The 22,684-nt window shown below is 39.0% G+C and overlaps 1 protein-coding gene across 1 annotated transcript in view; it reads right to left on the bottom strand.

The window, feature by feature from the left end:
• Window positions 1-272: 272 nt before the first annotated feature.
• Window positions 273-22,684, bottom strand: part of NECTIN3 (nectin cell adhesion molecule 3) — a 139,455-nt gene continuing 117,043 nt past the window's right edge. Inside the window, exons 8-9 of the mRNA XM_027104309.1 lie at window positions 2,035-2,097; window positions 273-1,245 (exon numbers count right to left, since the gene is read on the bottom strand). Coding sequence (XP_026960110.1) covers window positions 1,066-1,245; window positions 2,035-2,097 — 243 coding nt within the window. The 3' untranslated portion in view covers window positions 273-1,065. The remainder of the gene's footprint in view (window positions 1,246-2,034; window positions 2,098-22,684) is intronic.

The following is a 22,684-nucleotide window of genomic DNA, read 5'->3' as shown; positions in this document are numbered from 1 at the left end:
TATGCCATATTAAAGGCACTTTTTGTTTTTTTAGGTTTTCAAATTCTCTAGCTGGGTTTTAAGAGTAGGGGTTATTTCATGGTGATTTTCCAGCAGGCTTTTTTCTGAGGTAGATAAAACACAGACAATAAAAAGTCTGAAGAATGCAAAGGGTAGCCAAAGCCTGTGCGGACAGGATTAGCTTGAAAGAAATTTCAGTAGTGAAAGCTGAGTCTGTCATATACAATACCACAGAAAAGAGGGCTCAAGGCTCAAGGTTGTCCACCATTTAGACAGGGCTTCTAGAATTTAATAGGTGGGAAATAGGCTAATCTGGACTATAAAGAACAGAACTGTGGGAACAATGACCGAGTAAGAGAAGAACCCTGGTTAGCACACAGCTCATCAAGATCAGACCGATAATAGCAAGAAATACGCATCCCTCAGGACCTTGGTGATCAGGAAGGAATGCATATTACAATATCACAAGAGTCTAAACGAAACCAACAGACTTGAAGGTCCGAACTGCCTTTTGTTATTGTTTCTGGGATAAACAACAAATTTTGTCTCTTTTCTCAGGCCTCCTGTTTGTAAGGAGGTATTGTAATTGTATTAAGCATGTCAGGAAAAGCCAAATCCCAACTAAATAATTAGTGAGATGGATTTTGAGCTCCTTTTCCTGCCCATTTGAGTTACAGATGAACAGGCTGGTCTGCCTGAGACCCAGTGAGGTTAATACTCCCAGCTGGGGCCTTTCGTTCTGGAGAATCACTGCTGTCATCCCAGGCAGATGCTTTACTTTTAAATGCACATGCCGTTGTAGGCCAAATGTTAGTAGTTAAACACCATCATCACAGAAACACACAAAGCTAGAGCCAAGTTCAAAAACACAGCTGGTGATTAAGAAACTCTTAATGAAAGGAAGAAATGTGCTATTGGCTCCAAGTCATTCATCACTACTTCTGATATACTTAGACTGGGATTGTTTTATATGAGACAGAATAAAAGCATACCTATTGGCCTCAGTTTCTCTCCCTCAATCTAAGAATAAACATTTGTTAGAACACCATTGGAGACAGAGGACAATCACACGTAATGCTCCCGTGGGTTGATGTAGACTCTCTCCAGGTCACGGCTTGGATGATATTTGCCAGGACTCCCGTCTTGGTAGCCCATCTGATTGTAGAGGGGGTACATCTGCTGAATTCCATCTTCCCCCACTGGATTCTCATCTTCGTAGTCAAATCTTCTGCTATTCAGTCCATTCTAAAAATTCAAACATTGCTTACATTATCAGAGCAGCTGTTTGTATTTTTTCTAGCTCTTGGGCAAAAACAGGCAAGAACAGAATTCATTACACACAAGCTATTGAATTGCAAGGTAAAGTTCAACAACTTATCATTTTCCAGTCACTTGTTGCTTACAATACCTGTACAAGAGTGGTGGCATCTCCTAAATAGAAAATTGTGACTAATGAGGACTGTGGTCAGTTTCAGGTTTCAAAATTTGGAACTGGTATCAACTAAGGTAAACTGGAGAAAAACAAGGTTGTGAACTGCAGGAGTCTCTCAGCAAGGCTCAAGCTTGGAATCCATGCATGAGATAATAAAGAGAACTAAAACAACCAAAACAAAACCAAAAGAAGCTTCAGGATTCAGCACTGGGGAATTAGGGAAGAGACACAGTGAAATGAACTGGTATTTGACTGTATGCCCAACGTGGCTGAGGATTAAGAAATGCTGTCAAAAAATAGCCTCTTGTCTTGACCTTTCTTCCTCGCTTGACTCTGGGTCACAGCTGACACCATAAAATGAACCTCCCTGATGCTCTATGGTGTGTCTGGTACTGAGCCTCTGTCAGGTTACTGGTTTCGTAAAACTTGATTACTTCTAAGAGGAATAAGCAAGCTCAAGGACTTTACAAAATCACACCACAGATGGTCAGATAGCAGAGGTGAATAAAACAAAATTTCATGGAAATAAAACAGTATTTTAATAAACATGGTGGTCCCCGGCTCCGCCTGGGCTGACCCTACTAGAGGACCATGTTACTTACAGAGCGCTGGAGACTGCCAGCCTCTCTTCCTTTGAACTGAGTCTGCAGAGGCAAGTGTTCAGTCTGGAGGGAGAAGACAGAAAAAGACATGCACTTTAAAGCACCAAGCACATGATAAGACGTATCAACCAAGACCGCTAAGACTCCTGTTTTTAAAAGAGCCAATCATGTGTTGTTAAATGTCTGCCAACTAAGCAAAATGTTCCACATGAGGATGGGAAAAGCAACTACATTTCCTGAGAGTTGTCTCTCTCTCCTGGCTCCAAACTTCTTGTAGAAGGAAGAAAATAACACAGAACATCTGCTACAGAAGCTCTCATGCAAACTTGTTTACATCTTACCTGAGGTAACATTCAGCACAGGTCTCTTGCCTTTTCTCAGTGGAAGAGTCTGATATTTTGAATTGACTAAAAAGGGTTTGGAGTGGCAATGAAAGATTTTATAGACGTATACATGGTCTGCTTTTGTTTCCTGTTGCTACTCCCTGTCTTCCAACCCCATACAGATCATAAAGGGGTTCATCGTTTTCAAACCTCAGCCTAAGAGAATCTTTCTCGGCTTTCCTTTCGCTTATAAACACATACTTACCCTTCAGCCCCAAGTTCAAATATCATCCCTTTTTAGGAAGTGAGGCACAAAACCCTCAGACAGAGAGAGCCACTCTCCTTTCCGTGCTTTCACAGCATGTGTTATCACAGTTATTTATTAGCTTTCTCCTTCACTGGATTGAGGGTGCTGGTTGGAGTATTTATAGACATTACCTCATTTAACTTTTATATTAATTCTGTAAAACCAATGTCTTTATTTTACAGATGACTAAAACTGGGGCTCAGAGTGGTTAAGTAAGGTGTCTCCAGTCACACAGCTGGTAAGTGGTAGATGCTTTGTCTGATTCCTAAACCTATACTTTTATACCCATGCTTCTGGCTCAGTGCCTGGAAAACAGATGTTCAATAAATATAACAAAAGAATGCCTGAAAGTCCCAGCATGTAGGCATATCTATCAACACGCTCTTCATTTCACTGTCTTTGCTCATGCTGTCCTTTTTGTCTGGAAGGTCTGCCACTTAACCTCTGGCATTTGAAATACTACCCATCTTGGTCTGACTAAAGTCATTTTCTTTTTTTTCCTAAAAGGCTTTTCCACACTACCCACCAAAGTTTATTTACTCCTACTTTTCCTATTGTTCTTGTTTATACCTCCATTATAGGTATAAACAAGCAGACATCATGCTCTGTCAGTTTTATGCTTCCTAATGTCTGTATCTTTCAACCTAGTAAACAGTGAACCTCTTTTGGTCATCCTCCTCCATCCCCACACCATAGCCTGTGGTTCTGCAACAGCAAGAATTCAACATTTAACCAATAACTTCACTGAAATATGAACTATCAACTCTTGATATTCTATATCATATGCCATGTTATCCAAGTTGTAAGTTATCTGTGACAAATTCATTCCCCCTGTCACATTCTGCATGATTCTAGGGTGCTTCCCACATGACTATTGATACTGACAGTACACACTGGTAAAAGTCCAAGGCAGGGCCTGCTTCATGGACCTTGTATCGCCATCTTGACATGCTTAATTTTTAAACAAGGGGCCCTGCATTTTTGCTTTGCACTGAGCCTCACAAATTACATACATGGTACTGGTCCAAGGAAAACAGACTCAGAAAAAAAATAACCTAAAATTAAAATTAGCATTTTCTTTTGTTTCTTGGCTATTTTAGATGAGCCATGGCTTTATGAGCAATAACAGCATTGCTAACCTTTTCTCATGGCCTGAGATATAAAATCAGCCCGAAGCGGTACACTTGAAAATACTGGACAAGAAAAGAGAATTCCTAGGACTGAGCAGAAAGAAATGGTGTCTGGACACCATGAACAGTCTTCACTCGCACTGAATGGACAATTAGCAAATGTTAAGTTCTTCTTCTCTACCCAATATTGTAACCCTTCATCAATAATCATTATACCTCACATGAGCCCATGAATTTTGTAGTACAATAGTTAATCAAATTCTTTATACAGACAGAAGCCCCACACATCCTAGGGATGGCCCTGCATTAGGGACCAGGGCTATGCAACAGCATGCTGTGCTTGCCTCTGCATTACATGGCCATTTAGCTTCTAACAAGATACCTAAGGAACTAAATTCAATCTAAATTCCGGGTACCTGTGCTCTCTTTCCGCTAGTCCATAAACTACCCTAAACGTTGCATATTCTGACTTTTTAATAAAGTTAATCACCACAGTATACAGAAAAGGGTCTTGCATGATACCTTTCATATGGTTGGTGCTTGGTATATATAAACTGAATTACCTATAATACTTTAACTGATGGATACATGATATATATTATTCTATTATTCTTGTGGTTTTTTTCCCAGAAAGCCTTGGGATACTCTGAATCTCTAATACGTATTTTGATTTCCCTACTTACATGTACTGTAACAATTTCTATTGAGCTACAAATCCATATTCACTTTCCTGATTTGCTAAAGTCATGTAGACTTTCATTCCTGTCTTCCAAGGTGCTAACGACACTAGTTTTTCAAGTTTTATTATATATTATCTTTTTTTTTTTTTTTTTTGTGGTACTTGGGCCTCTCACTGTTGTGGCCTCTCCTATTGCGGAGCACAGGCTCCGGACACGCAGGCTAAGCGGCCATGGCTCACGGGACCAGCCACTCCGCGGCATGCGGGATCCTCCCGGACCGGGGCACAAACCCGTGTCCCCTGCATCGGCAGGCGGACTCCCAACAACTGCGCCACCAGGGAAGCCCAGTTATATATTATCTTAATAAATATTTTTACTTTCTCTGACTCAACAAATAAACCAAAACCTCTACATTTTACTAGGTGTTATATTTTAATCTGTTTCCATATAGATAATATTTTAAAACCCCATAAACAGAGCTTTTAGAGTTACTAAGGTTTATTTTCGGGGACGACAGAACCAAGATTTCAAGTTGCTTTTGTCAACAAGTCCACAATCACCCTGATACTCTGCTTGCTCTGGCAGTAGAAGAACTTCAAACTAGAGTTCCATTTGGAACCATTATCCCCACTACCAAGTTGGAGTCCTTTTGGTCTTCTCTCTTGTTTCATAATTTCACCCTCAAAATGCTCTGTACTTCCTTCCATGTCTCCCTTTTGCTCAGACTCTTTCATTGTGATCTGTAAACCGTAAACATTGTTCTTGTTAAACACATTCTCCTACCTTCCCAAACTTTTCTCTAAAATGTTTCCTCCAGTTCCTAGCCCCAACTGACATCTGCCTCTTCAAGAATTTTCTTAAGCCTGGAGGAAACAGGATTTCTTCTAACTAGTGCAAATCACTCCCACATCTACAAGAACTTCCATATCATTCTCTTATTTTTCAACTCTTTTTTTTTTTTTTTTTTGCCATGGATTCCTACCTCCTGGCATGCAAACATATTCAAGAATCTGCCATCTTAAGAGATAAATGAAAATATCTATTAAAACTTTGTCTTAAATTCTAAAAGGTCATTATTAACTTACCTCTTAAAACCTCCACTTAACAAGATACCTAAAACTCATAACCTGCTGAAGGACCATCCATCTTCGCTCAGTTCCTAAGGTTGTAATAAGGGAAGGTAAACTAAGCACCCCACAACCTCATACCTAGTATGTAATTGGTCTCTCCTCCATTGCTACCTTCCCAATTCAAGCATCTGCATCACATCCTTGGGTAACTTTACAGTGCCACTTATAGCACACCAGACATAGCCAAATATTTTAATGTTCATTATTTTTATAAAACCAGAGAATCTCAGAGTAGAGATTATATGAAGAATGTATGAATAATGAATTTATTAGTAAACTACTATGATTCTACCTGTAATGTCTTGAAAGACACAAAGTTCTTTCTACAGGGAAACTCTAGGCCCTGATGGAATCACTAGTAAATTCTACCAAACATTTAAAGGATTAATACTACTCTTAAATTCTTTCTGCAAATGGGAGAAAAGAGAACACTTTGTAACTACTTTTATGAGATTAGCATCACCCTGATACCAAAACCAGACGAAGATATTACAAAAAAAGAAAACTAAAGTTTTTATTCCTTGTATCCCAAAACCTTAAACCAAAACAGCCCTCAACAGTTGAATGTCTAAACAAATTATGGTGTATTCATAAAATGGAATACTACTCAGCAATGAAAGGAAATTAATTCAAGCAACAACATGGATCTCAAAAATATAATGCTAAAGAAATTGGACACAAAAAAGCATGCTGTGATTCCCTCTATGTGAAATTCTTTTTAAAAAGCATAACTAGTATGTTGTGATAGAAGTCACATTAGTGGTTGCCTGAGGTGTCAAGGAGGGGTGGTCGTGGTAGAGGGTGTGTATGAGAAGTTTTTCAGGTGACAGAAATGTCCTTGATTGAGGTAGTGGTTGCATGAATGTATACAATTGTCAAAGCTTATCAAACTGTACACTTAAAATGGGTCATAGTGTTATGTCAATTATATCTCAATAAAGTTGAGTTTTTTTTTTTAAAAAACTATACCTTTCCATTTTATCACAGTCATTCTGTTTTGGAGGAGCATGCACGTGGAGGTGAATTCAAATGGGAATTCACCAACATAGTCTGGAATCTGACGTGATGCAAGGACACAGTAAATTCTCAATAAATACTTTATAACAGATTGTCCTTGATGCAGGAGTTTCTCGACTCCAATATTCAGTTGCTTACTTGTGTTCTAATGACTGAGTTCCTAATCCATAGATATATGATTTCACCACACTAAAGGAACTAACACATGAATAAATGGTTATCATACATCATTCACTAAGTATGGATTCCTCAAGGCATAAAGGATATTACATTCCTATCCATTAAGTACCTCTCTAAGCCATGACTAAAACTGTGAACCAAAAGTCAATTTTCCCTTTCACTTTTATTAATAGTTGTGAGGGCAGCCAGCCATGTTGTATGAGCAACAACTATAGAGACTGTGTTCTAATCAAGCAAAATTTACAACAACATTAATTAGGCACTTGTTTAATGAGATATATAATTGTTACTGTTCTCCACGATAATTACCGAAGCTACTCGCATGAATGTCTCTTATTATTACAGTAGACCCTTGGCATTCACAGATTTAACATTGCTGGTTTTAACCATTCATGAGTGAATTTTACAAGGTTATGACAGGTTGTAATTTGTAACTTTGTTGAGACACAAATTTGAATGAAGACTGAGGAGATTTCTGACATGGAATAGTCATTTAGCTTGTTAATGAGCATAGCAACTGTTAAGCTGTGTCTCTGTTATTCTCAACTCATATATGAATTCTATAAAAGATAGGGGTATTTAAGAAGGTAGGGTTTCTCAAAAGCCTGTGAAGTTTCCTCTGTGAATGTCAAAGGGGTGCTGTTATTAATCAACCTTTTCCTTTCAAATTGAGAATTTTTTTTTTTTACTGATTTTTAGTCAATTCTTAGGTTTCTAATATCTAGAATCAATCATGATCAATGCAGATTGCCACTACACATTATACAGATTCGATGTATAAAGTGTACCTGGATGTTATTCTCCAAGACTTGAGATTTTATTTGCTTATAACTCCTCTTTCCCAATTTCTGAGAGAGTAAGGTTCATTTCTGTGTTCCATCCATGCACTCCATCCTATAAATCCTTTCCTGTTAACACTCTAAGAAGGAGACTGGGAGGTTTTCCCCAAACCTCACATGGTGCTATCACAGAGTAGATGTTCAGTGACTCCCACTCTCAGTCAGCGGTCACCACAAAAGTCTTGGGTGCTAGAGTATGTTGTGAAAGCTGTGTCAGTTGGACTAGAAACCCTGGGGTCTAAATTCCTAACTGCAAAGAATAGGGCAGAGTTAGGTCTGAACATGTTCAAGAGAAGGGTATGAACACCATGAAAATAGGTTCTAGATCCTCAATACTCAGAAATCTTATAAAGACTGGAGGAGAGGATCTAAGGTTAAAGGAAGAGAAAAGGGGAACAAAGCAGTTGGCTCAATAATGTCCATCAACATGGTTAAAATAGACATCATTAGGCTCTGCGTAGACGAAAGAACAACTGTAAGCTGTAAGGACTGACAAAAGATTCTTCCCCTACTCCTTGCCCCTTAAGGTAGGTGCTGTACAATATGCTTTAAATGTCTTCATATTCTTATATCACGTCCTAAAGGTAATTTTATTATTGTTCCTATAATAAAGATGAGGAAGCTGAGGCTCAAGAGAGTTGAAGCAATGTTCCCAGTTCATAGAGCTAAGATTCACATTTATATTTATGTAATTCCAAAGTCTGTGTCTTAAACCATCACACAAAGCTACCTATCTTCCTACCTTGAGTATATTCACTATCTTCCTAATTTGACTGCAGAAGGGGACTCAAAAGCAAGAACACAATGGGCACTTGAAAGGGGAGAGGGCATAAAACTGAGGGGAGAGACTGCGGTGCTCAGTACTCAACAATTTTGCAAGCTGCTCCGAGTTTTCTTCATCTGAACTGGTCAAACAGAAGCTATGGCCTAAGTTACTTCCCCTCCTGCTTGGGCTCCAGCCTCAATTAAAGAAAAAGGCAGGGCTTTTCCTGAACAGTTTAGGACTCTCAGAGTTTTACCTCTGCCTCAGCCCAGGGCTGAACACATAATGGTCATTTGCTGTAGGATAATACTTTATAAAATTAATTTAGAGGGCATTTCCTCTCCTGTTTTATTGTTTGTCTATACCTTTCAGTGATATATTGATAGTTGGTACCTTGAGAGCAATGTCCAGTCCCCTAATTTATAATGTTAAAGATTGCAATGACGCAATTACAAGCAGAAATGACTACAGAATGTCCTCATGGCAAACTCTTCAAATGTATGCTTAATCATGAGGCTTATTATAAGACAGAAGAATATTAGATATCTTATCCTACAAGGCAGCATTGGGTTTTTCTTAAGTCACCACAGAATTATAACTGCCTAGTTGTTGTTGAAACCGTTTTCTTATCCAAAAGGAAGACAGTGTTCCTTCTTATCACTGGTAAATACATTTCATTACTTCTACTGAGTATACATTCTAGATTTTAATTTTTCAATGTAAAATTTGGTATGACACATTTTAATGAAATTTCTTATCTTGGCTATGGTCTCACTAATGCTTACCTTAAAATACACAAGAAAATGATACTTCACCTAAATTGTAATATGTATGCAAAGCAAAGTACCTAATTAAGGCAGACAGATGATAAAGATGATGGAAAATTACCTGCAGGCGAATGAGACACCCACATACAATACTAAGATGTCCCCCCAAGCATAAATCCTACCCATTTAAAGGACACAAATCAAATGATTATGCATTCATATGTGCTACTTTCCACAACTAATAAATACCTGCACATGTTAACATCAGAATGCTGTGCTGTCCTTGTCACAATGGGCATCTTTGCTCTTCAACCCCTTGCCTTAACACTGCACCAAATTACCCACGCATATCACTTTATCTCCAAATTTGCCCACAAGGTAAACCTTCAATCCAGAGTCGTTAATGTATTTTCATCCATGCACACAGATGCCCTCAAAGAAGGTGTTAATTACCTCTTCTATATCAGGCACAGTATTGTACTCCAAGCCACTATGTGCAGAAATACTATCTTCATAAACCAAATTCTAATTCCTCTCTAGAAACTATTAATATGAGCCTTCCCAAATCTCATATTTGATCCAACGTTCCTGAACTCATGGCACTGGGAAAAGATACTCTCATAAGAACTTCTTTGTGCTTAATAAGTTACGCTATTCTTAGCAAAAAGATAAAAAAGTAAAAAGAGCCTCCTAAAATCTTTAACACTAAACATATTTTAGATTGTGAAACAAGATGCAGTATAATAAATGTAGAGCACCACTACTCATATTCCTTCCTACTGAAAGTGAGATAATACAGGAATCATTTCCCTTACCAATAATCTACTGCTTCTATTGAGAGTGTAATTAAAAGGTAGAAAATAAAATATGAATAGGTCTTTATCTGTTTGCTTAATGATTACTAACCCATGAACAATCTAAAGGATCCTTGAATATATTTAGTTAATAATTACATGTATTTTTTCCCTTGGGGTCTTACATTTAATTGAAAGGCATTTTTCATCATTTTCCTGAAAAGAAAAAAGAAAACCTAGGTAACAAACACTATTTCTTCTTCTAAAGGAAGATAACCTAATAACAGTAAAGAAGGCGAGACAGAAGAGAAATCATCTGCTATGGAAAGCTAGTATTAACCTTCAGGGACAGCAATTTTGTAAATATAAAGCCCAAAGTAGGCAGTTCTGTTTGAAATAGAGAAGTAGCTGTAATCCCAGTTTGGCATTTCCCTGCCCACAGGCACTAACGTCTTGAGCAACCTGCACAAAGGTACCTTGGGCTGGAATCCAGCTCCTGGGTTAAGCATGACCAGAACATGTCAGTGACTGGAACAGAGTTCACAGCACCAGTGGTTTAAGGAGGAGGATGAAGTCGATGACACAAAAGGAGGGGAATCCTTCCAGTGGAGATAAGAAAATGAGTCAAGGATCTTTTGTTTGCCTTCAGTTTACTCAACAGAGTCAGAACTGAGTGTTCAATATATGCTCTTATTAGATGCCGCTCCTCTATCAGGCAAGAAACACTGCTTACTAAAGTAAATGACAGTTAACATAGCATTTTGTCTTCATGCCCACATAGTTTAAATGGCCAAACAAAGCCTGAGTATTTTCTATTAGCCCCTAGAACAGGCTAACAACTACAAATAACAGGTCATCCGCCAAGTCTGGGATCTGTAAATACCACTTCAACTGACATTCCTTCACTGGATACTGAAAGGAGTCGGTCTGTTAGGACATGATCATTTCCATTATTTAAAACAAAGAACTAAATGTGAACTTCTGGGGGAAAAAGCAGAAGGAGTAAATCATATTTTTAAAATATCAACTTAAAAGATATTTAAATTAATTCCATATTAATGGCATTTAAGGTAACATAGTTACCTAGTCCCTGCCCAAGCTGGAATAGCCCTAGGCTGTGGGTGAGCCTGGCTGGAATGGATCTTACCTAGAGGGGCCTCCTTGGGGGCCACCAGCAGGTGCCACTGAAGTAGCAGCAGCTCCTTCCTTAGTCCTGCGTAGTTAGTTCAGACACAGTGTTCGTGAGAGGTGCCATCATGTTTGGGATGCCTGGTCTGAGAGCTGGTGGGGATTTTGGTGCTGCTGTTTATGAGAGCTGAGCTCCAGAGAGGTGAACTTCAGTCTTCTCTAAATGGGCTGGAAATCAATAGTCTGTCCTCTGAAATAACCTCATCATTAGTAATACTCTACCAACAGGAATGCCAAAGAACTTACCTGTTCCCCTGCCCTCCAGGAATTTACAACCTTGCTTCACGTGTCTTGTCTTCCAAACAGTTAAACAACAAAGCAACACAGTTTGAATGCAAACCACTCAAAAGCGGGAAACCTGTCTTACTCTTCTACTTTTTCTCTTCTACCACAGTACCTACCATGCCGTAGGTATATAAACACCTACTGATCTAATCTGATTATAACCTCAAAGCGCTACAGATCCACAATTTCTTATCTGAAAGTTTTAGGAACAGACGTACTTTGGAATTCAGAAATTTTTCAGATTTTTAGAAAGGTGATATGCACTTATTCCATATATTTATAAAACATCTCCAGACCCTTCTGGAGAAGGATCTGGAGATGTTTTATAAATATAAACCCCATACAGAACCCCATAATCAAGCATATAAATATTTCTGCAATGGAAATATGAGCATTCATATTAAGTAAAGAAAGTAATGACTATGGACAGCTTCATGAGAGTCAACAGTTCAGGTCAGATTTTGGTGCAAAATGAGTTTAAAAAAAAAACTTCAGGGGCTTTCCTGGTGGCACAGTGGTTAAGAATCTGCCTGCCAATGCAGGCAACACGGGTTAGATCCCTGGTCCAGGAAGATCCCACATGCCGCGGAGCAACTAAGCCCGTGCACCACAACTACTGAGCCTCCCGCTCTAGAGCCCGCAAGCCACAACTACTGAGCCCAAGCATCGCAACTACTGGAGCCTGCATGCCTAGAGCCCGTGCTCCACAACAAGAGAAGCCACTGCAATGAGAAGCCTGCACACTGCAACGAAGAGTAGGCCCCGCTTGCCGCAACTAGAGAAAGCCTGTGCCCAGCAATAAAGACCCAATGCCACCAAAATAAATAAATAAATAAATAACTTAAAAAAAAAAAAACTTCAGATGCCTAGAGATTTTTATAAACGTAGATAACAGATTGTGGACCTATAAGACACATCATGAGAATGACGGCAATTCAGAGGCTAGAGCAATCAAGATAAGCTGTGGAGAGGTGAAGGTGAAACAGTATTAGTGAGAACCCAGACTCTATTGGTGGGGTGGGAGGACTCATCTGACCGCACTGAGGGTATGGGGGGGGGTATGACCACACAGCACCAGGCTGAGAGTCCCAAGCCTCCAGAGCCACCCAGATTCTAGGCTATGCGAGCAACACAGTGAAAGCAGGGCCTGAGAAATATCCATCTAACCAGTGGTGATGATCACAATGATGGTGAGTATGGCTTTTTAGAGAACAGGAAAATCCAGGATTTGACCACGAATAGCAGGGAGCAGAGAAGGGGAAGTGAGAGAAGGCAGAAAACACCAACAGACCTACAGCTATACACCAAGTCTGCAGATGCTATAAGCATGTACAAAAAGAGAAAATAAGAGGGAAAAAGAATAAACGTAGGCCATGTACTTCATTAAAGGTTTATGGGACAGAAGGTATATTTGTCCATGAAAAGAGAAACAGTGTAGATAATAGCAGAGATTATCACTACAGATTGAGTCGAATCATGAGAAAAATCACATTCTATCCAGGAAAACAGATCACAGATTTAAGAATGATAGTTCTTAAAGAGAGCACAAAGGCTGTAAAATCCCTGGGTGGGGAGTGAGCTGCTCATGTCACAGACATTGAAGCAGTTGTGAGGTTGGGGAGGAGGAGTAGAAGGAAAAGGGCTGCTGTGCCCCCAGAAGATGGGTAACACTTTATGGGCCCCCATGGAAGATTAAGGCAAATCAGAGTTGAATCAAAGAATTCTGACCGAAAGCATCGTGTGTGATTACAGGTGAAAGATCCAGAAGAGGTGAAAGCCGCTGGCCTGACAATGACAAGATGCAACAAAATGGGAGGGGTTAAATGTTATCACATGGAGGAAAACACTGCTGCTCCTGTGAAGATGAGCAGCAGCTGCAGGTTCAGAAATAGACCTTCCATGCTCACAGAGATGAAGCATGTTGTATTAAAGAAGAGTGGCATGCACTTGGAAGAGGAGTCGTGTTTTCCTAACAGACTCAGAATGGGTAACAGATCAAACAGAATAAGCACCATCTGTGTATTCAAGGAAAGGGCATAATGTTTGCTTCTGATTGTAGCCTGTTGTTGTTGTGTTTTTTTTAATGTTGCATTTCTATGTAAGTTGCTTGGAAGAGAGGAGGAAAAGAATATACTCAATATAACTAGATTCAAAAGCTCCAAATATCTTCTATCACTTTTCCCCCAAAGAAGCTCAGAGTGCTTTGCTAGAATCTCATTTTTACTTCCAAAAGGATTTGGGGAAACTCAGCAGTAAGGGTTAGAACAGACAAAGGTTCTCTGAGAGACTTATGCAGGGTTTCACAGTAAGTCTAGGTGCTTTATTGTGTTCATAGAACAAATGAGGCCTCCAACCAATATGCATGGTACCTGGCAGATCAAAGGAAAAGGCCAACAGGAAAAATGTCCTTCTGATAACAATTTGTGGGTGGAGAATTTTCTAACAGATACCATGGCACCATTAAGGGTGAAAGTTTTACTTCTTATGAACCTGAAGACCCACTTTAATTTTCTCCTTCTAAAATCAATTTTGAATACCATATCATCTTATTTTTAGTATGGTTTGGAGAAATGTAAATTTTTAAAAAATAAATAAATAAAGAAGCTAGGTAATCCAAGTTTCTTTTCTGAGAAATAAAATCCAGGCTAACTTTAGACCCTTTAAATGTGCAGAAGTAGATGAAAAGGATCTAGTTTTTATATTCATCCTTCCTCATCTAGATTTTGGCAAGTATCCAAAAGAAAAAGGAGATGTAACAGTACAAAGTCCTCAACTTATTTATTTTAAAATATCAGTTTAGTTGAATGTGCATTCAGTTCAAAACAAGAAGAGATTGCTCAGAATATTTAGATGATTAATGCCAGCAAATGCCTGAATGTTTCCCTATTTTGTGAAATGTTGAAAAAAAAATCTACCTCAAGAACTTGGCTACTTGGTGCGAATGTAAATTGATACAGCCACTATGGAGAACAGTATGGAGGTTCCTTGAAAAACTAAAAATAGAATTACCATATGATCCAGCAATCCCACTACTGGGCATATACCCAGAGAAAACCATAATTCAAAAAGAGTCATGTACCATAATGTTAATTGCAGCACTATTTACAATAGCCAGGACATGGAAGCAACCTAAATGCCCATCGACAGATGACTGGATAAAGAAGATGTGGTACATATATACAGTGGAATATTACTCAGCCATAAAAAAGGAATGAAATTGGGTCATTTGTAGAGATGTGGATGGACCTAGAGACTGTCATACAGAGTGAAGTAAGTCAGAAAGAGAAAAACAAATATCGTATATTAACGCATGTATGTGGAACCTAGAAAAATGGTACAGATGAACCGGTTTGCAGGGCAGAAATTGAGACACAGATGTAGAGAACAAACGTATGGACACCAAGGGGGGAAAGTGGGGTGTGTGTGTGTGTGTGTGTGTGTGTGTGATGAATTGGGCGATTGGGATTGACATATATACACTAATATGTATAAAATGGATAACTAATAAGAACCTGCTGTATAAAAAAATAAATAAAATAAAATTCAAAAATTCAAAAAAAAAAGAATTTAAGATTAAAAAAAAGAACTTGGCTACAAATCTCTGCAACAGATCTTTAACAGGGCAAGCTGGATGACGAAGTGAGTTGTTCTGAGAAAATGCATGCACTTCACATTATAGCTAAACTTTTTTCCTTAACTTAGCAGGAGATGAAATATATATATTTCAACTGTTTTTAATTTAAGAGTTTTTCTCCTTATGAGGTTCCACCCATATGTACAGTGGGGTAATGTGACACCTCCTTATAAATAGCTTTCAAATGGCAATATGCACTGGAGTACGGAGCTCTGTTCTGTACAGATGCAAAGGCACCTGATGTGCTGGGAAAGGACGATGTATTAAATTGCAGCAGCTGAGCATCTTCTAGGTACAGTCTCAGAGGCTGTGGGATAACATAGCTGCTAAAGTCTAAGATTGTCCTTAATAACTGATGAATCAGAAGCAGCAGACTGGCTTAGTCCCTTTTATCTGAGGAATTCTAAAATGTTAGTGCAAGAAGGGCCTCAGGAATTATCCAGGAACAAATGCCCTCCTTTCACATATGAGGGAACAGGGTTCCAGAGGAGTAAAGGGATTTCCCCCCAGGTTCACTCATGACACAACTAGGACACAAATCCAGATCCATATTTCTTGAGTCCCATGCCAGTGATTTTTCCAGTATTTGTGTGAACTCTCGAGCTAGACTGCCTGGGTTCTAATCTCGGCTCTCATAGCTGGGGACACTGTCAAAGTTATTTAACGCTCTGAGCTTCAGTTTGCTTACATGAAAGATGAGGATCACACTGGCATGTGCCTCACAAGGTTGTTATTATAAGGGGTACATAAATTCATACATATAAAGCAGGTCGGACAATGCCTTGCATTTAACAAGTGCTAACTAAATGTGAGCTCTAATTAGTTAGTGTTAACAGGTGTAATCTCAGCTGGTAGGCAGCAAGGAACAAAAGAGCCCAAACCTAAGCCCTTCACTAGAAATTACCTTGGGGAAATTAACCCCTCAAAGCCTTAGTTTCCTCATTTATAGAACGGGGAAAATAGTCATTCCTACCTGAGAAGGTGACTATAAGGATTAAATGAGACGGTTCATGTGAAATATTTACAACAGTGCCTGGCACATAAGTAGCACTCAACAAATAATAGATATTATTCACAAACAATAATTCAATGAAAACTTATAACTCTCTATCACCAACCTATTTCCTCCCTACTTAATACTGTCTCCTTCTACCTTTCAACTTTCTCCATCCCTATGCCCAACATAGAAGAAAAGAGTAGGGATTTATTTTTCAACATTAAATAAGGGAAAGAAGGGAAAAAAAAGTTTAAAAGGATGATTCATTTTATTGGGTTGGTCAAGAAGTTTGGGTTTTGAAAAACCCGAATGAACTTTTTGGCCAGCCCAATATAGAAACAGCCAAATTTTCCAATATATCAGTGTATGAGAGCTGACACTTTGGAGAAAGGAAAAGCTGTATGCATGAGAACATTTTCAACTCACCAGCATACCATTTAGGGCCTTAACGAAGTAGAGCAGTAATTTTGTTAAATACAGAACAAGCTAATAAATGAACTAAAAGACGTGTTTTCCTCTCATATACTATTGGTGGTAGTGTACCTTGGTATAAAGTATAAATCTGTGGCAATAACCATCAAAATAAAAATCCATATACCCATTAATTTCCATTTCTTAGGGATTCATCTAATAGATATGTTCTAGACGTATAAAAAATATATTTACAAGTTAATCACTGCAGCTGAATGTGAAACTATTTCCCTACTTCTTAGTTCAAGATTCTAGGTATCTCTCCAGTACCTAGTCATATGTACCTATACATTGAGGGTTTTAATGGAAAAGTAATACCTTCACATTAGACCTATAAGTTAAGTAAATGGAATAATCACAAACAACTTTAAAATATGCTCTGGTAACCATGCTTATAATCTATTAATTTTCTATGATAGTGTATTTTACTTACCCTTCAGCAGTTTGCTAGGGGGAAAATGCTCATTGATAATATCACAATATCATGCTGTATTTGCCAAATATTGATTTTAAAACATCAAACATTTTGGGGAGTGATATCACCAAGATGCTGGAGTAGGAGAACCCAGCCTCCAGCTCCCTACAAAAATCAACAATCAGACAGATAATCACAAACAAAAACAGTTCTGAGAGAGCTCAGGAGTCCACTTAAGAAGCTTTAGCAACACAGTGGAACAAAGAAATCTAAAAATAACTACAGGAAAAGGAAGGAAGAATAATGTCATTTTGCCTGCATCATCCCATCCCCCAGGCTGGCACTGCTCAGGGCCAAGAGCGCACTTCCAGCTAGGAAGAGTTCCACTGACTGGGAAAAACAGGGTGGGGTGAACAACCCGTCTTTCGGGGCACCACGTGAAGGATCCACCTCGGTTTCACCCCATCCAGACACCAGCACGGCTGAGATGTATGGAGATGTCTAGGAACAAGGAAAAATAGCAGAGGCTGCCAAAAAGAGCCACACAGTGGGAGTAGCCACGGTTCCCTGTAAACCACTCTGCAGAGGAATCCAGCATCTTTTGTCGCTGATGAAACCAACTGTCAACATGGCTGCCATGAAATCCCTGCAGATTTTACCTTTTTTCACCTCAAGGTGTTTGCATTTGCAGACCACCAACTACCTGAGTTCTGCCCTATTCCCTCCCCTCCCTGCCCCCTCTGTAGCCCAGGATCCTCACTAGCAGTCAGCCCAGGTCTCTGTGGCTGCTTGGGTGCAAGACATCAGGCTAGACTCCCTTGGCTGAGTCCCACCACATGCATATGCTTGGGGCCAGCTGTTCTGGCTGTGCACTTGCACGCTGCTAGTCTATGCCCATCACTCGCCTCCACTGCCCTGGATGCACCTGTAGCAAGATCCTGCAGTCATAGAAGCCAAGGGCCCCACAGCTATTTGGGGGACCAGATTCAGCCTTCTCTAGTCACTGGCCTGTACCACTGGGCTCACTTGCAGCTAGCCCTCTAGTTGTGTACCTGCACACCTCCAGTACCTGCCTCCACTGACATGTGCCCATGGCAAGACCCAGTGGCCACAGTAGCACATGCTGACAGCCAAGGTATCCACAGCTGCCAGTGTGCCCACAGCTGGCCCCAATCCTTGCTGGCTGCCTTGGCCCCTGTCACTATGTACGTGTCTGCAACCAGTGTCTGCTACACAGGTACCTGCAGCTGGCCCCCTGCAACCTAGTGTATGCACACTACTTTCTCTGGCCACCACTTCTGCCTGCCCTGGTCCCTAGCTGCTGGACCTAGACGTGTTGCTGAAGACCTCAACACTGCAGATCCCCCCACAGGGCTTGCCAAGGACCACACCGTTGTTGATGCTGTGACCCAAGCAATCTGAGCCAAAGAGACATCGCGCCTGGCCTGTATCAGGGCCACAATATGCCCCCACACTTGACACCCTGAAATCAGTGAAATTGAAGGCAGAAATTATTCACTCAGAGGAGCTAAAAATAACGAACAGGAATTGAGAAAGCCTACTGGACTTGTGGAACACCATTAAGGGAAACAATCTGTGCACTACTGGAGTCCCAGAAGGAAAAGAGAAGGAAAAAGAGGCAGAAAACTTATTTAAAGAAATAATGGCTGAGAACTTCCCAAACCTGGGGAGAAATTTGGACATCCAGGTTCATGAAGATAATAGTTCACCCCATAATTTCAATCTAAAACAACTTTCCCTGAGTCACATTATAATAAAACTACCTAAAATTGAAAAGAGAATTTTTTAAAAGCAGCAAGAGAAACAAATTTCTCTCATACAAGGGAACCCCTATAATGCTACAAGTGGATTTCTCAGAAGAAGCTCTACAGACCAGGAAAGAGTGGGATGATATATTCAAAGTGCTGAAAGAAAAAACAAAACAAAACCAAAAAACCTTACCACCCATGAATACTTTACCCAGCAAAGCTGTCCACCAGAAATGAAGGCAAGATACATGAATATATACATGTAACAGTAAGTATAAAGTCAGATTCAGAATAGTGTACTACTGTAATGTGGTGTGTTAACACTTAACTCTAGTATAAAGGATAAGGACAAAAGTATTAAAAATAGTTACAATAATTTCTTAATGGATTCACAACAAAAAAGAAGTATATTTCAATTAAAATCACAAGATTTGGAACAAGACAAGGGTGCCCACTCTCACCACTCCTGTATAACAGTGTACTGGAAGTCCTAGCCAGAGCAATGCAAGGAAAAAAAGAAAGGCATCCAAATTGGAAAGGAGAAGTAAAATTATCTCTGTTTGCTGATGACATGATCATTTATATAGAAAATGCTAAAGATTCCACCAAAAATCTGTTATAACTAACAAATGAATTCAATCAAGTTTCAGGATACAAACCCAACATACAAAAATCAGTTGCATTTCTATACAATAACAAGAAACTATCTGAAAAAAGAAATACAGGAAATTCCATTTACAACAGCATCAAAAGAAAAAGAAAATATTGATACTTAGGAATAAACTTACCCAAGGAAATGAAAGAGCTATACACTGAAAACTACAAGACACCGATGAAAGAAATTGAGGATGACTCATAAATGGAAAGTTATCCTATGTTCATGAATCAGAATTAATATTAAAACATTCAAACTACCCAAAGTAACCTACAGAGTCAATGCAATCCCTGTCAAAATTCCAATGGCATTTTTCACAAAAATTTTTAAAAATTCTAAAATTTGTATGAAACTACAAAAGACCATGAATAACCGAAGAACAATAAAGCAAGAAGCATCACACTTTCTGATTTCAAACTATATTACAAAGGTATAGTGATCAAAACAGTATGGTAGGGCTTCCCTGGTGGCGCAGTGGTTGAGAGTCTACCTGCCGATGCAGGGGACACGGGTTTGTGCCCTGGTCCAGGAAGATCCCACATGCCGCAGAGCGGCTAGGCCGGTGAGCCATGGCTGCTGAGCCTGCGCGTCCAGAGCCTGTGCTCCGCAATGTGAGAAGCCACAACAGTGAGAGGCCTGCGGACTGCAAAAAAACAAAACAAACAAAAAACAGTATGGTACTGATATAAAAATAGACACATAGATCAATGGAATAGACTTGAAGTCCCAGAAATAAATTCATGAATGTACGGTCAATTAATTTTGACAGAGAAGCCAAAAATATACAATAGGGAAAGAATGGTGTTAGGAAAACTGGGCAGTCACGTGCAAAAGAATGAAACTGGACCACTATTTTACACCATACACAAAACTCAACTCAAAATGAATTAAGGACTTGAATAAAACTCCTAGAAAAAAATCATTAGTCTTAACAATGATTTTTTAGATTTGACACCAAAAGCAAAGGACACAAAAACAAAAATAAATAAGTAGGACTACGTCAAACTAAAAAGCTTCTGCACAGCAAAGAAAACCATCAACAAAATGAAAACGCAACCTATGGAATGAAAGAAAATATTGACAAACCCATATCCAGTAAGGGGTTAACATCTAAAATAGAAGAGGTTCTCATATAACTCAACAGCAAAAAGCAAATATCACCTGTTAGGATGGCTATTATAAAAAAGACAAGAGATAACAAATACTGGCGAGGATGTAGAGAAAAGGGGACTCTTGTACACTGCTGATGGGAATGTAAACTGGTACAGGCACTATGGAAAACAGTATGGAAGTTCCTCAAAAAGTTAAAAGTAGAATTACCATACATATGATCCAGCAATCCCATTTCTGGGTATATATTCAAAGAAATTGAAATCTGAATCTCAGAGATATCTCCCTCATTCCAATGTTCACTGCAGCATTATTCACAATAGCCAAGATATGGAAATAATCTAAATGTCCACTGATGGATATATAGATAAAGAAAATACAATGGAATATTACTCAGCCTTTAAAAAGTAGGCAATCCCAACCGACAAAGGATTAATCTCCAAAATTTACAAGCAGCTCAATAACAAGAAAACAAACAACCCAATCCAAAAATGGGCAGAAGACCTAAATAGACATTTCTCCAAAGAAGATATACAGACTGCCAACAAACACATGAAAGAATGCTCAACATCATTAATCATTAGAGAAATGCAAATCAAAACTACAATGAGATATCATCTCACACCAGTCAGAATGGCCATCATCAAAAAATCTAGAAACGATAAATGCTGGAGAGGGTGTGGAGAAAAGGGAACACTCTTGCACTGCTGGTGGGAAGGTGAATTGGTTCAGCCACTATGGAGAACAGTATGGAGGTTCCTTAAAAAATTACAAATAGAACTACCATATGACCCAGCAATCCCACTACTGGGCATATACCCTGAGAAAACCAAAATTCAAAAAGAGTCATGTACCAAAATGTTCATTGCAGCTCTATTTACAATAGCCCGGAGATGGAAACAACCTAAGTGCCCGTCATCGGATGAATGGATAAAGAAGATGTGGCACATATATACAATGGAATATTACTCAGCCATAAAAAGAAACGAAATTGAGCTATTTGTAATGAGGTGGATAGACCTAGAGTCTGTCATACAGAGTGAAGTAAGTCAGAAAGAAAAAGACAAATACCGTATGCTAACACATATATATGGAATTTAAGAAAAAAATGTCATGAAGAACCTAGGGGTAAAGCAGGAATAAAGACGCAGACCTCTTAGAGAACGGACTTGAGGTTATGGGGAGGGGGAAGGGTGAGCTGTGACAGGGCGAGAGAGAGTCATGGGCATATACACACTAACAAACGCAGTAAGGTAGATAGCTAGTGGGAAGCAGCCGCATGGCACAGGGATATTGGCTCGGTGCTTTGTGACAGCCTGGAGGGGTGGGATGGGGAGGGTGGGAGGGAGGGAGACGCAACAGGGAAGACATATGGGAACATATGTTTATGTATGACTGATTCACTTTGTTATAAAGCAGAAACTAACACACCATTGTAAAGCAATTATATCCCAATAAAGATGTTAAAAAAAAAAAAAAAAAAAAGAGTAGGCAATCCTGACATTTGTGACAATATGACTGGACCTGGAAGACATTATGCTAAGTGAAATAAATCAGACACAGAAAGACAAATACTGCATTATCTCACTTATATGTTGAATCTAAAATAGTCAAATTCATAGAAGCAGAGAAAAGAATGATGGTGGTTGCCAGAGGCTGGGGAAAACAGTGAGTGGTTGGTAAAAGAGTACAAACTTTCACTTCAGGTCTGAGGATCTTATGTATAATATGGTGACTATAGTTGATAATACTGTTTGCACAACTGAAATTTGCTAATAGAACTTAAGTGTTCACACCAAGAAAAATAAAAAAGATAAAACGTGAGGTGATGAATGCATTAATTAACTCGATGGTGGAAATCCTTTTACAATTTATACGTATATCAAATTGTCTTGCTGTTTACTCTAAGTATTGGGTTGGCCGAAAAGTTCCTTTGGGTTTTTCCATAAGATGTTATAGAAAAACCAAAACGAACTTTTCGGCCAACCCAATATATTACAATTTTATTTGTCATCTATACCTCAATAAAGCTGAAAAAAGTAAAGCTATGAAATTGGAAAAAAAAAAAAAAGACCACCCTAAAAAATCCTACCTGAAGATAAAAACAAATATATATTTTATTGTATATTTATATATGATATGTATACTTACATATATAGATATAGATGTAATTTAAGTATCAGAAGAGCTTTTAAA

Source organism: Aethalodelphis obliquidens, unplaced genomic scaffold, assembly GCF_003676395.1.
Source record: "Aethalodelphis obliquidens isolate GAN/ISIS:26980383/991018 unplaced genomic scaffold, ASM367639v1 scaffold1, whole genome shotgun sequence".
In the NCBI taxonomy this organism is placed as follows: Eukaryota; Metazoa; Chordata; class Mammalia; order Artiodactyla; family Delphinidae; genus Aethalodelphis; species Aethalodelphis obliquidens.
Note: the sequence above shows the minus strand (reverse complement) of the source record. Positions and strands in the feature narration are given on the sequence as shown.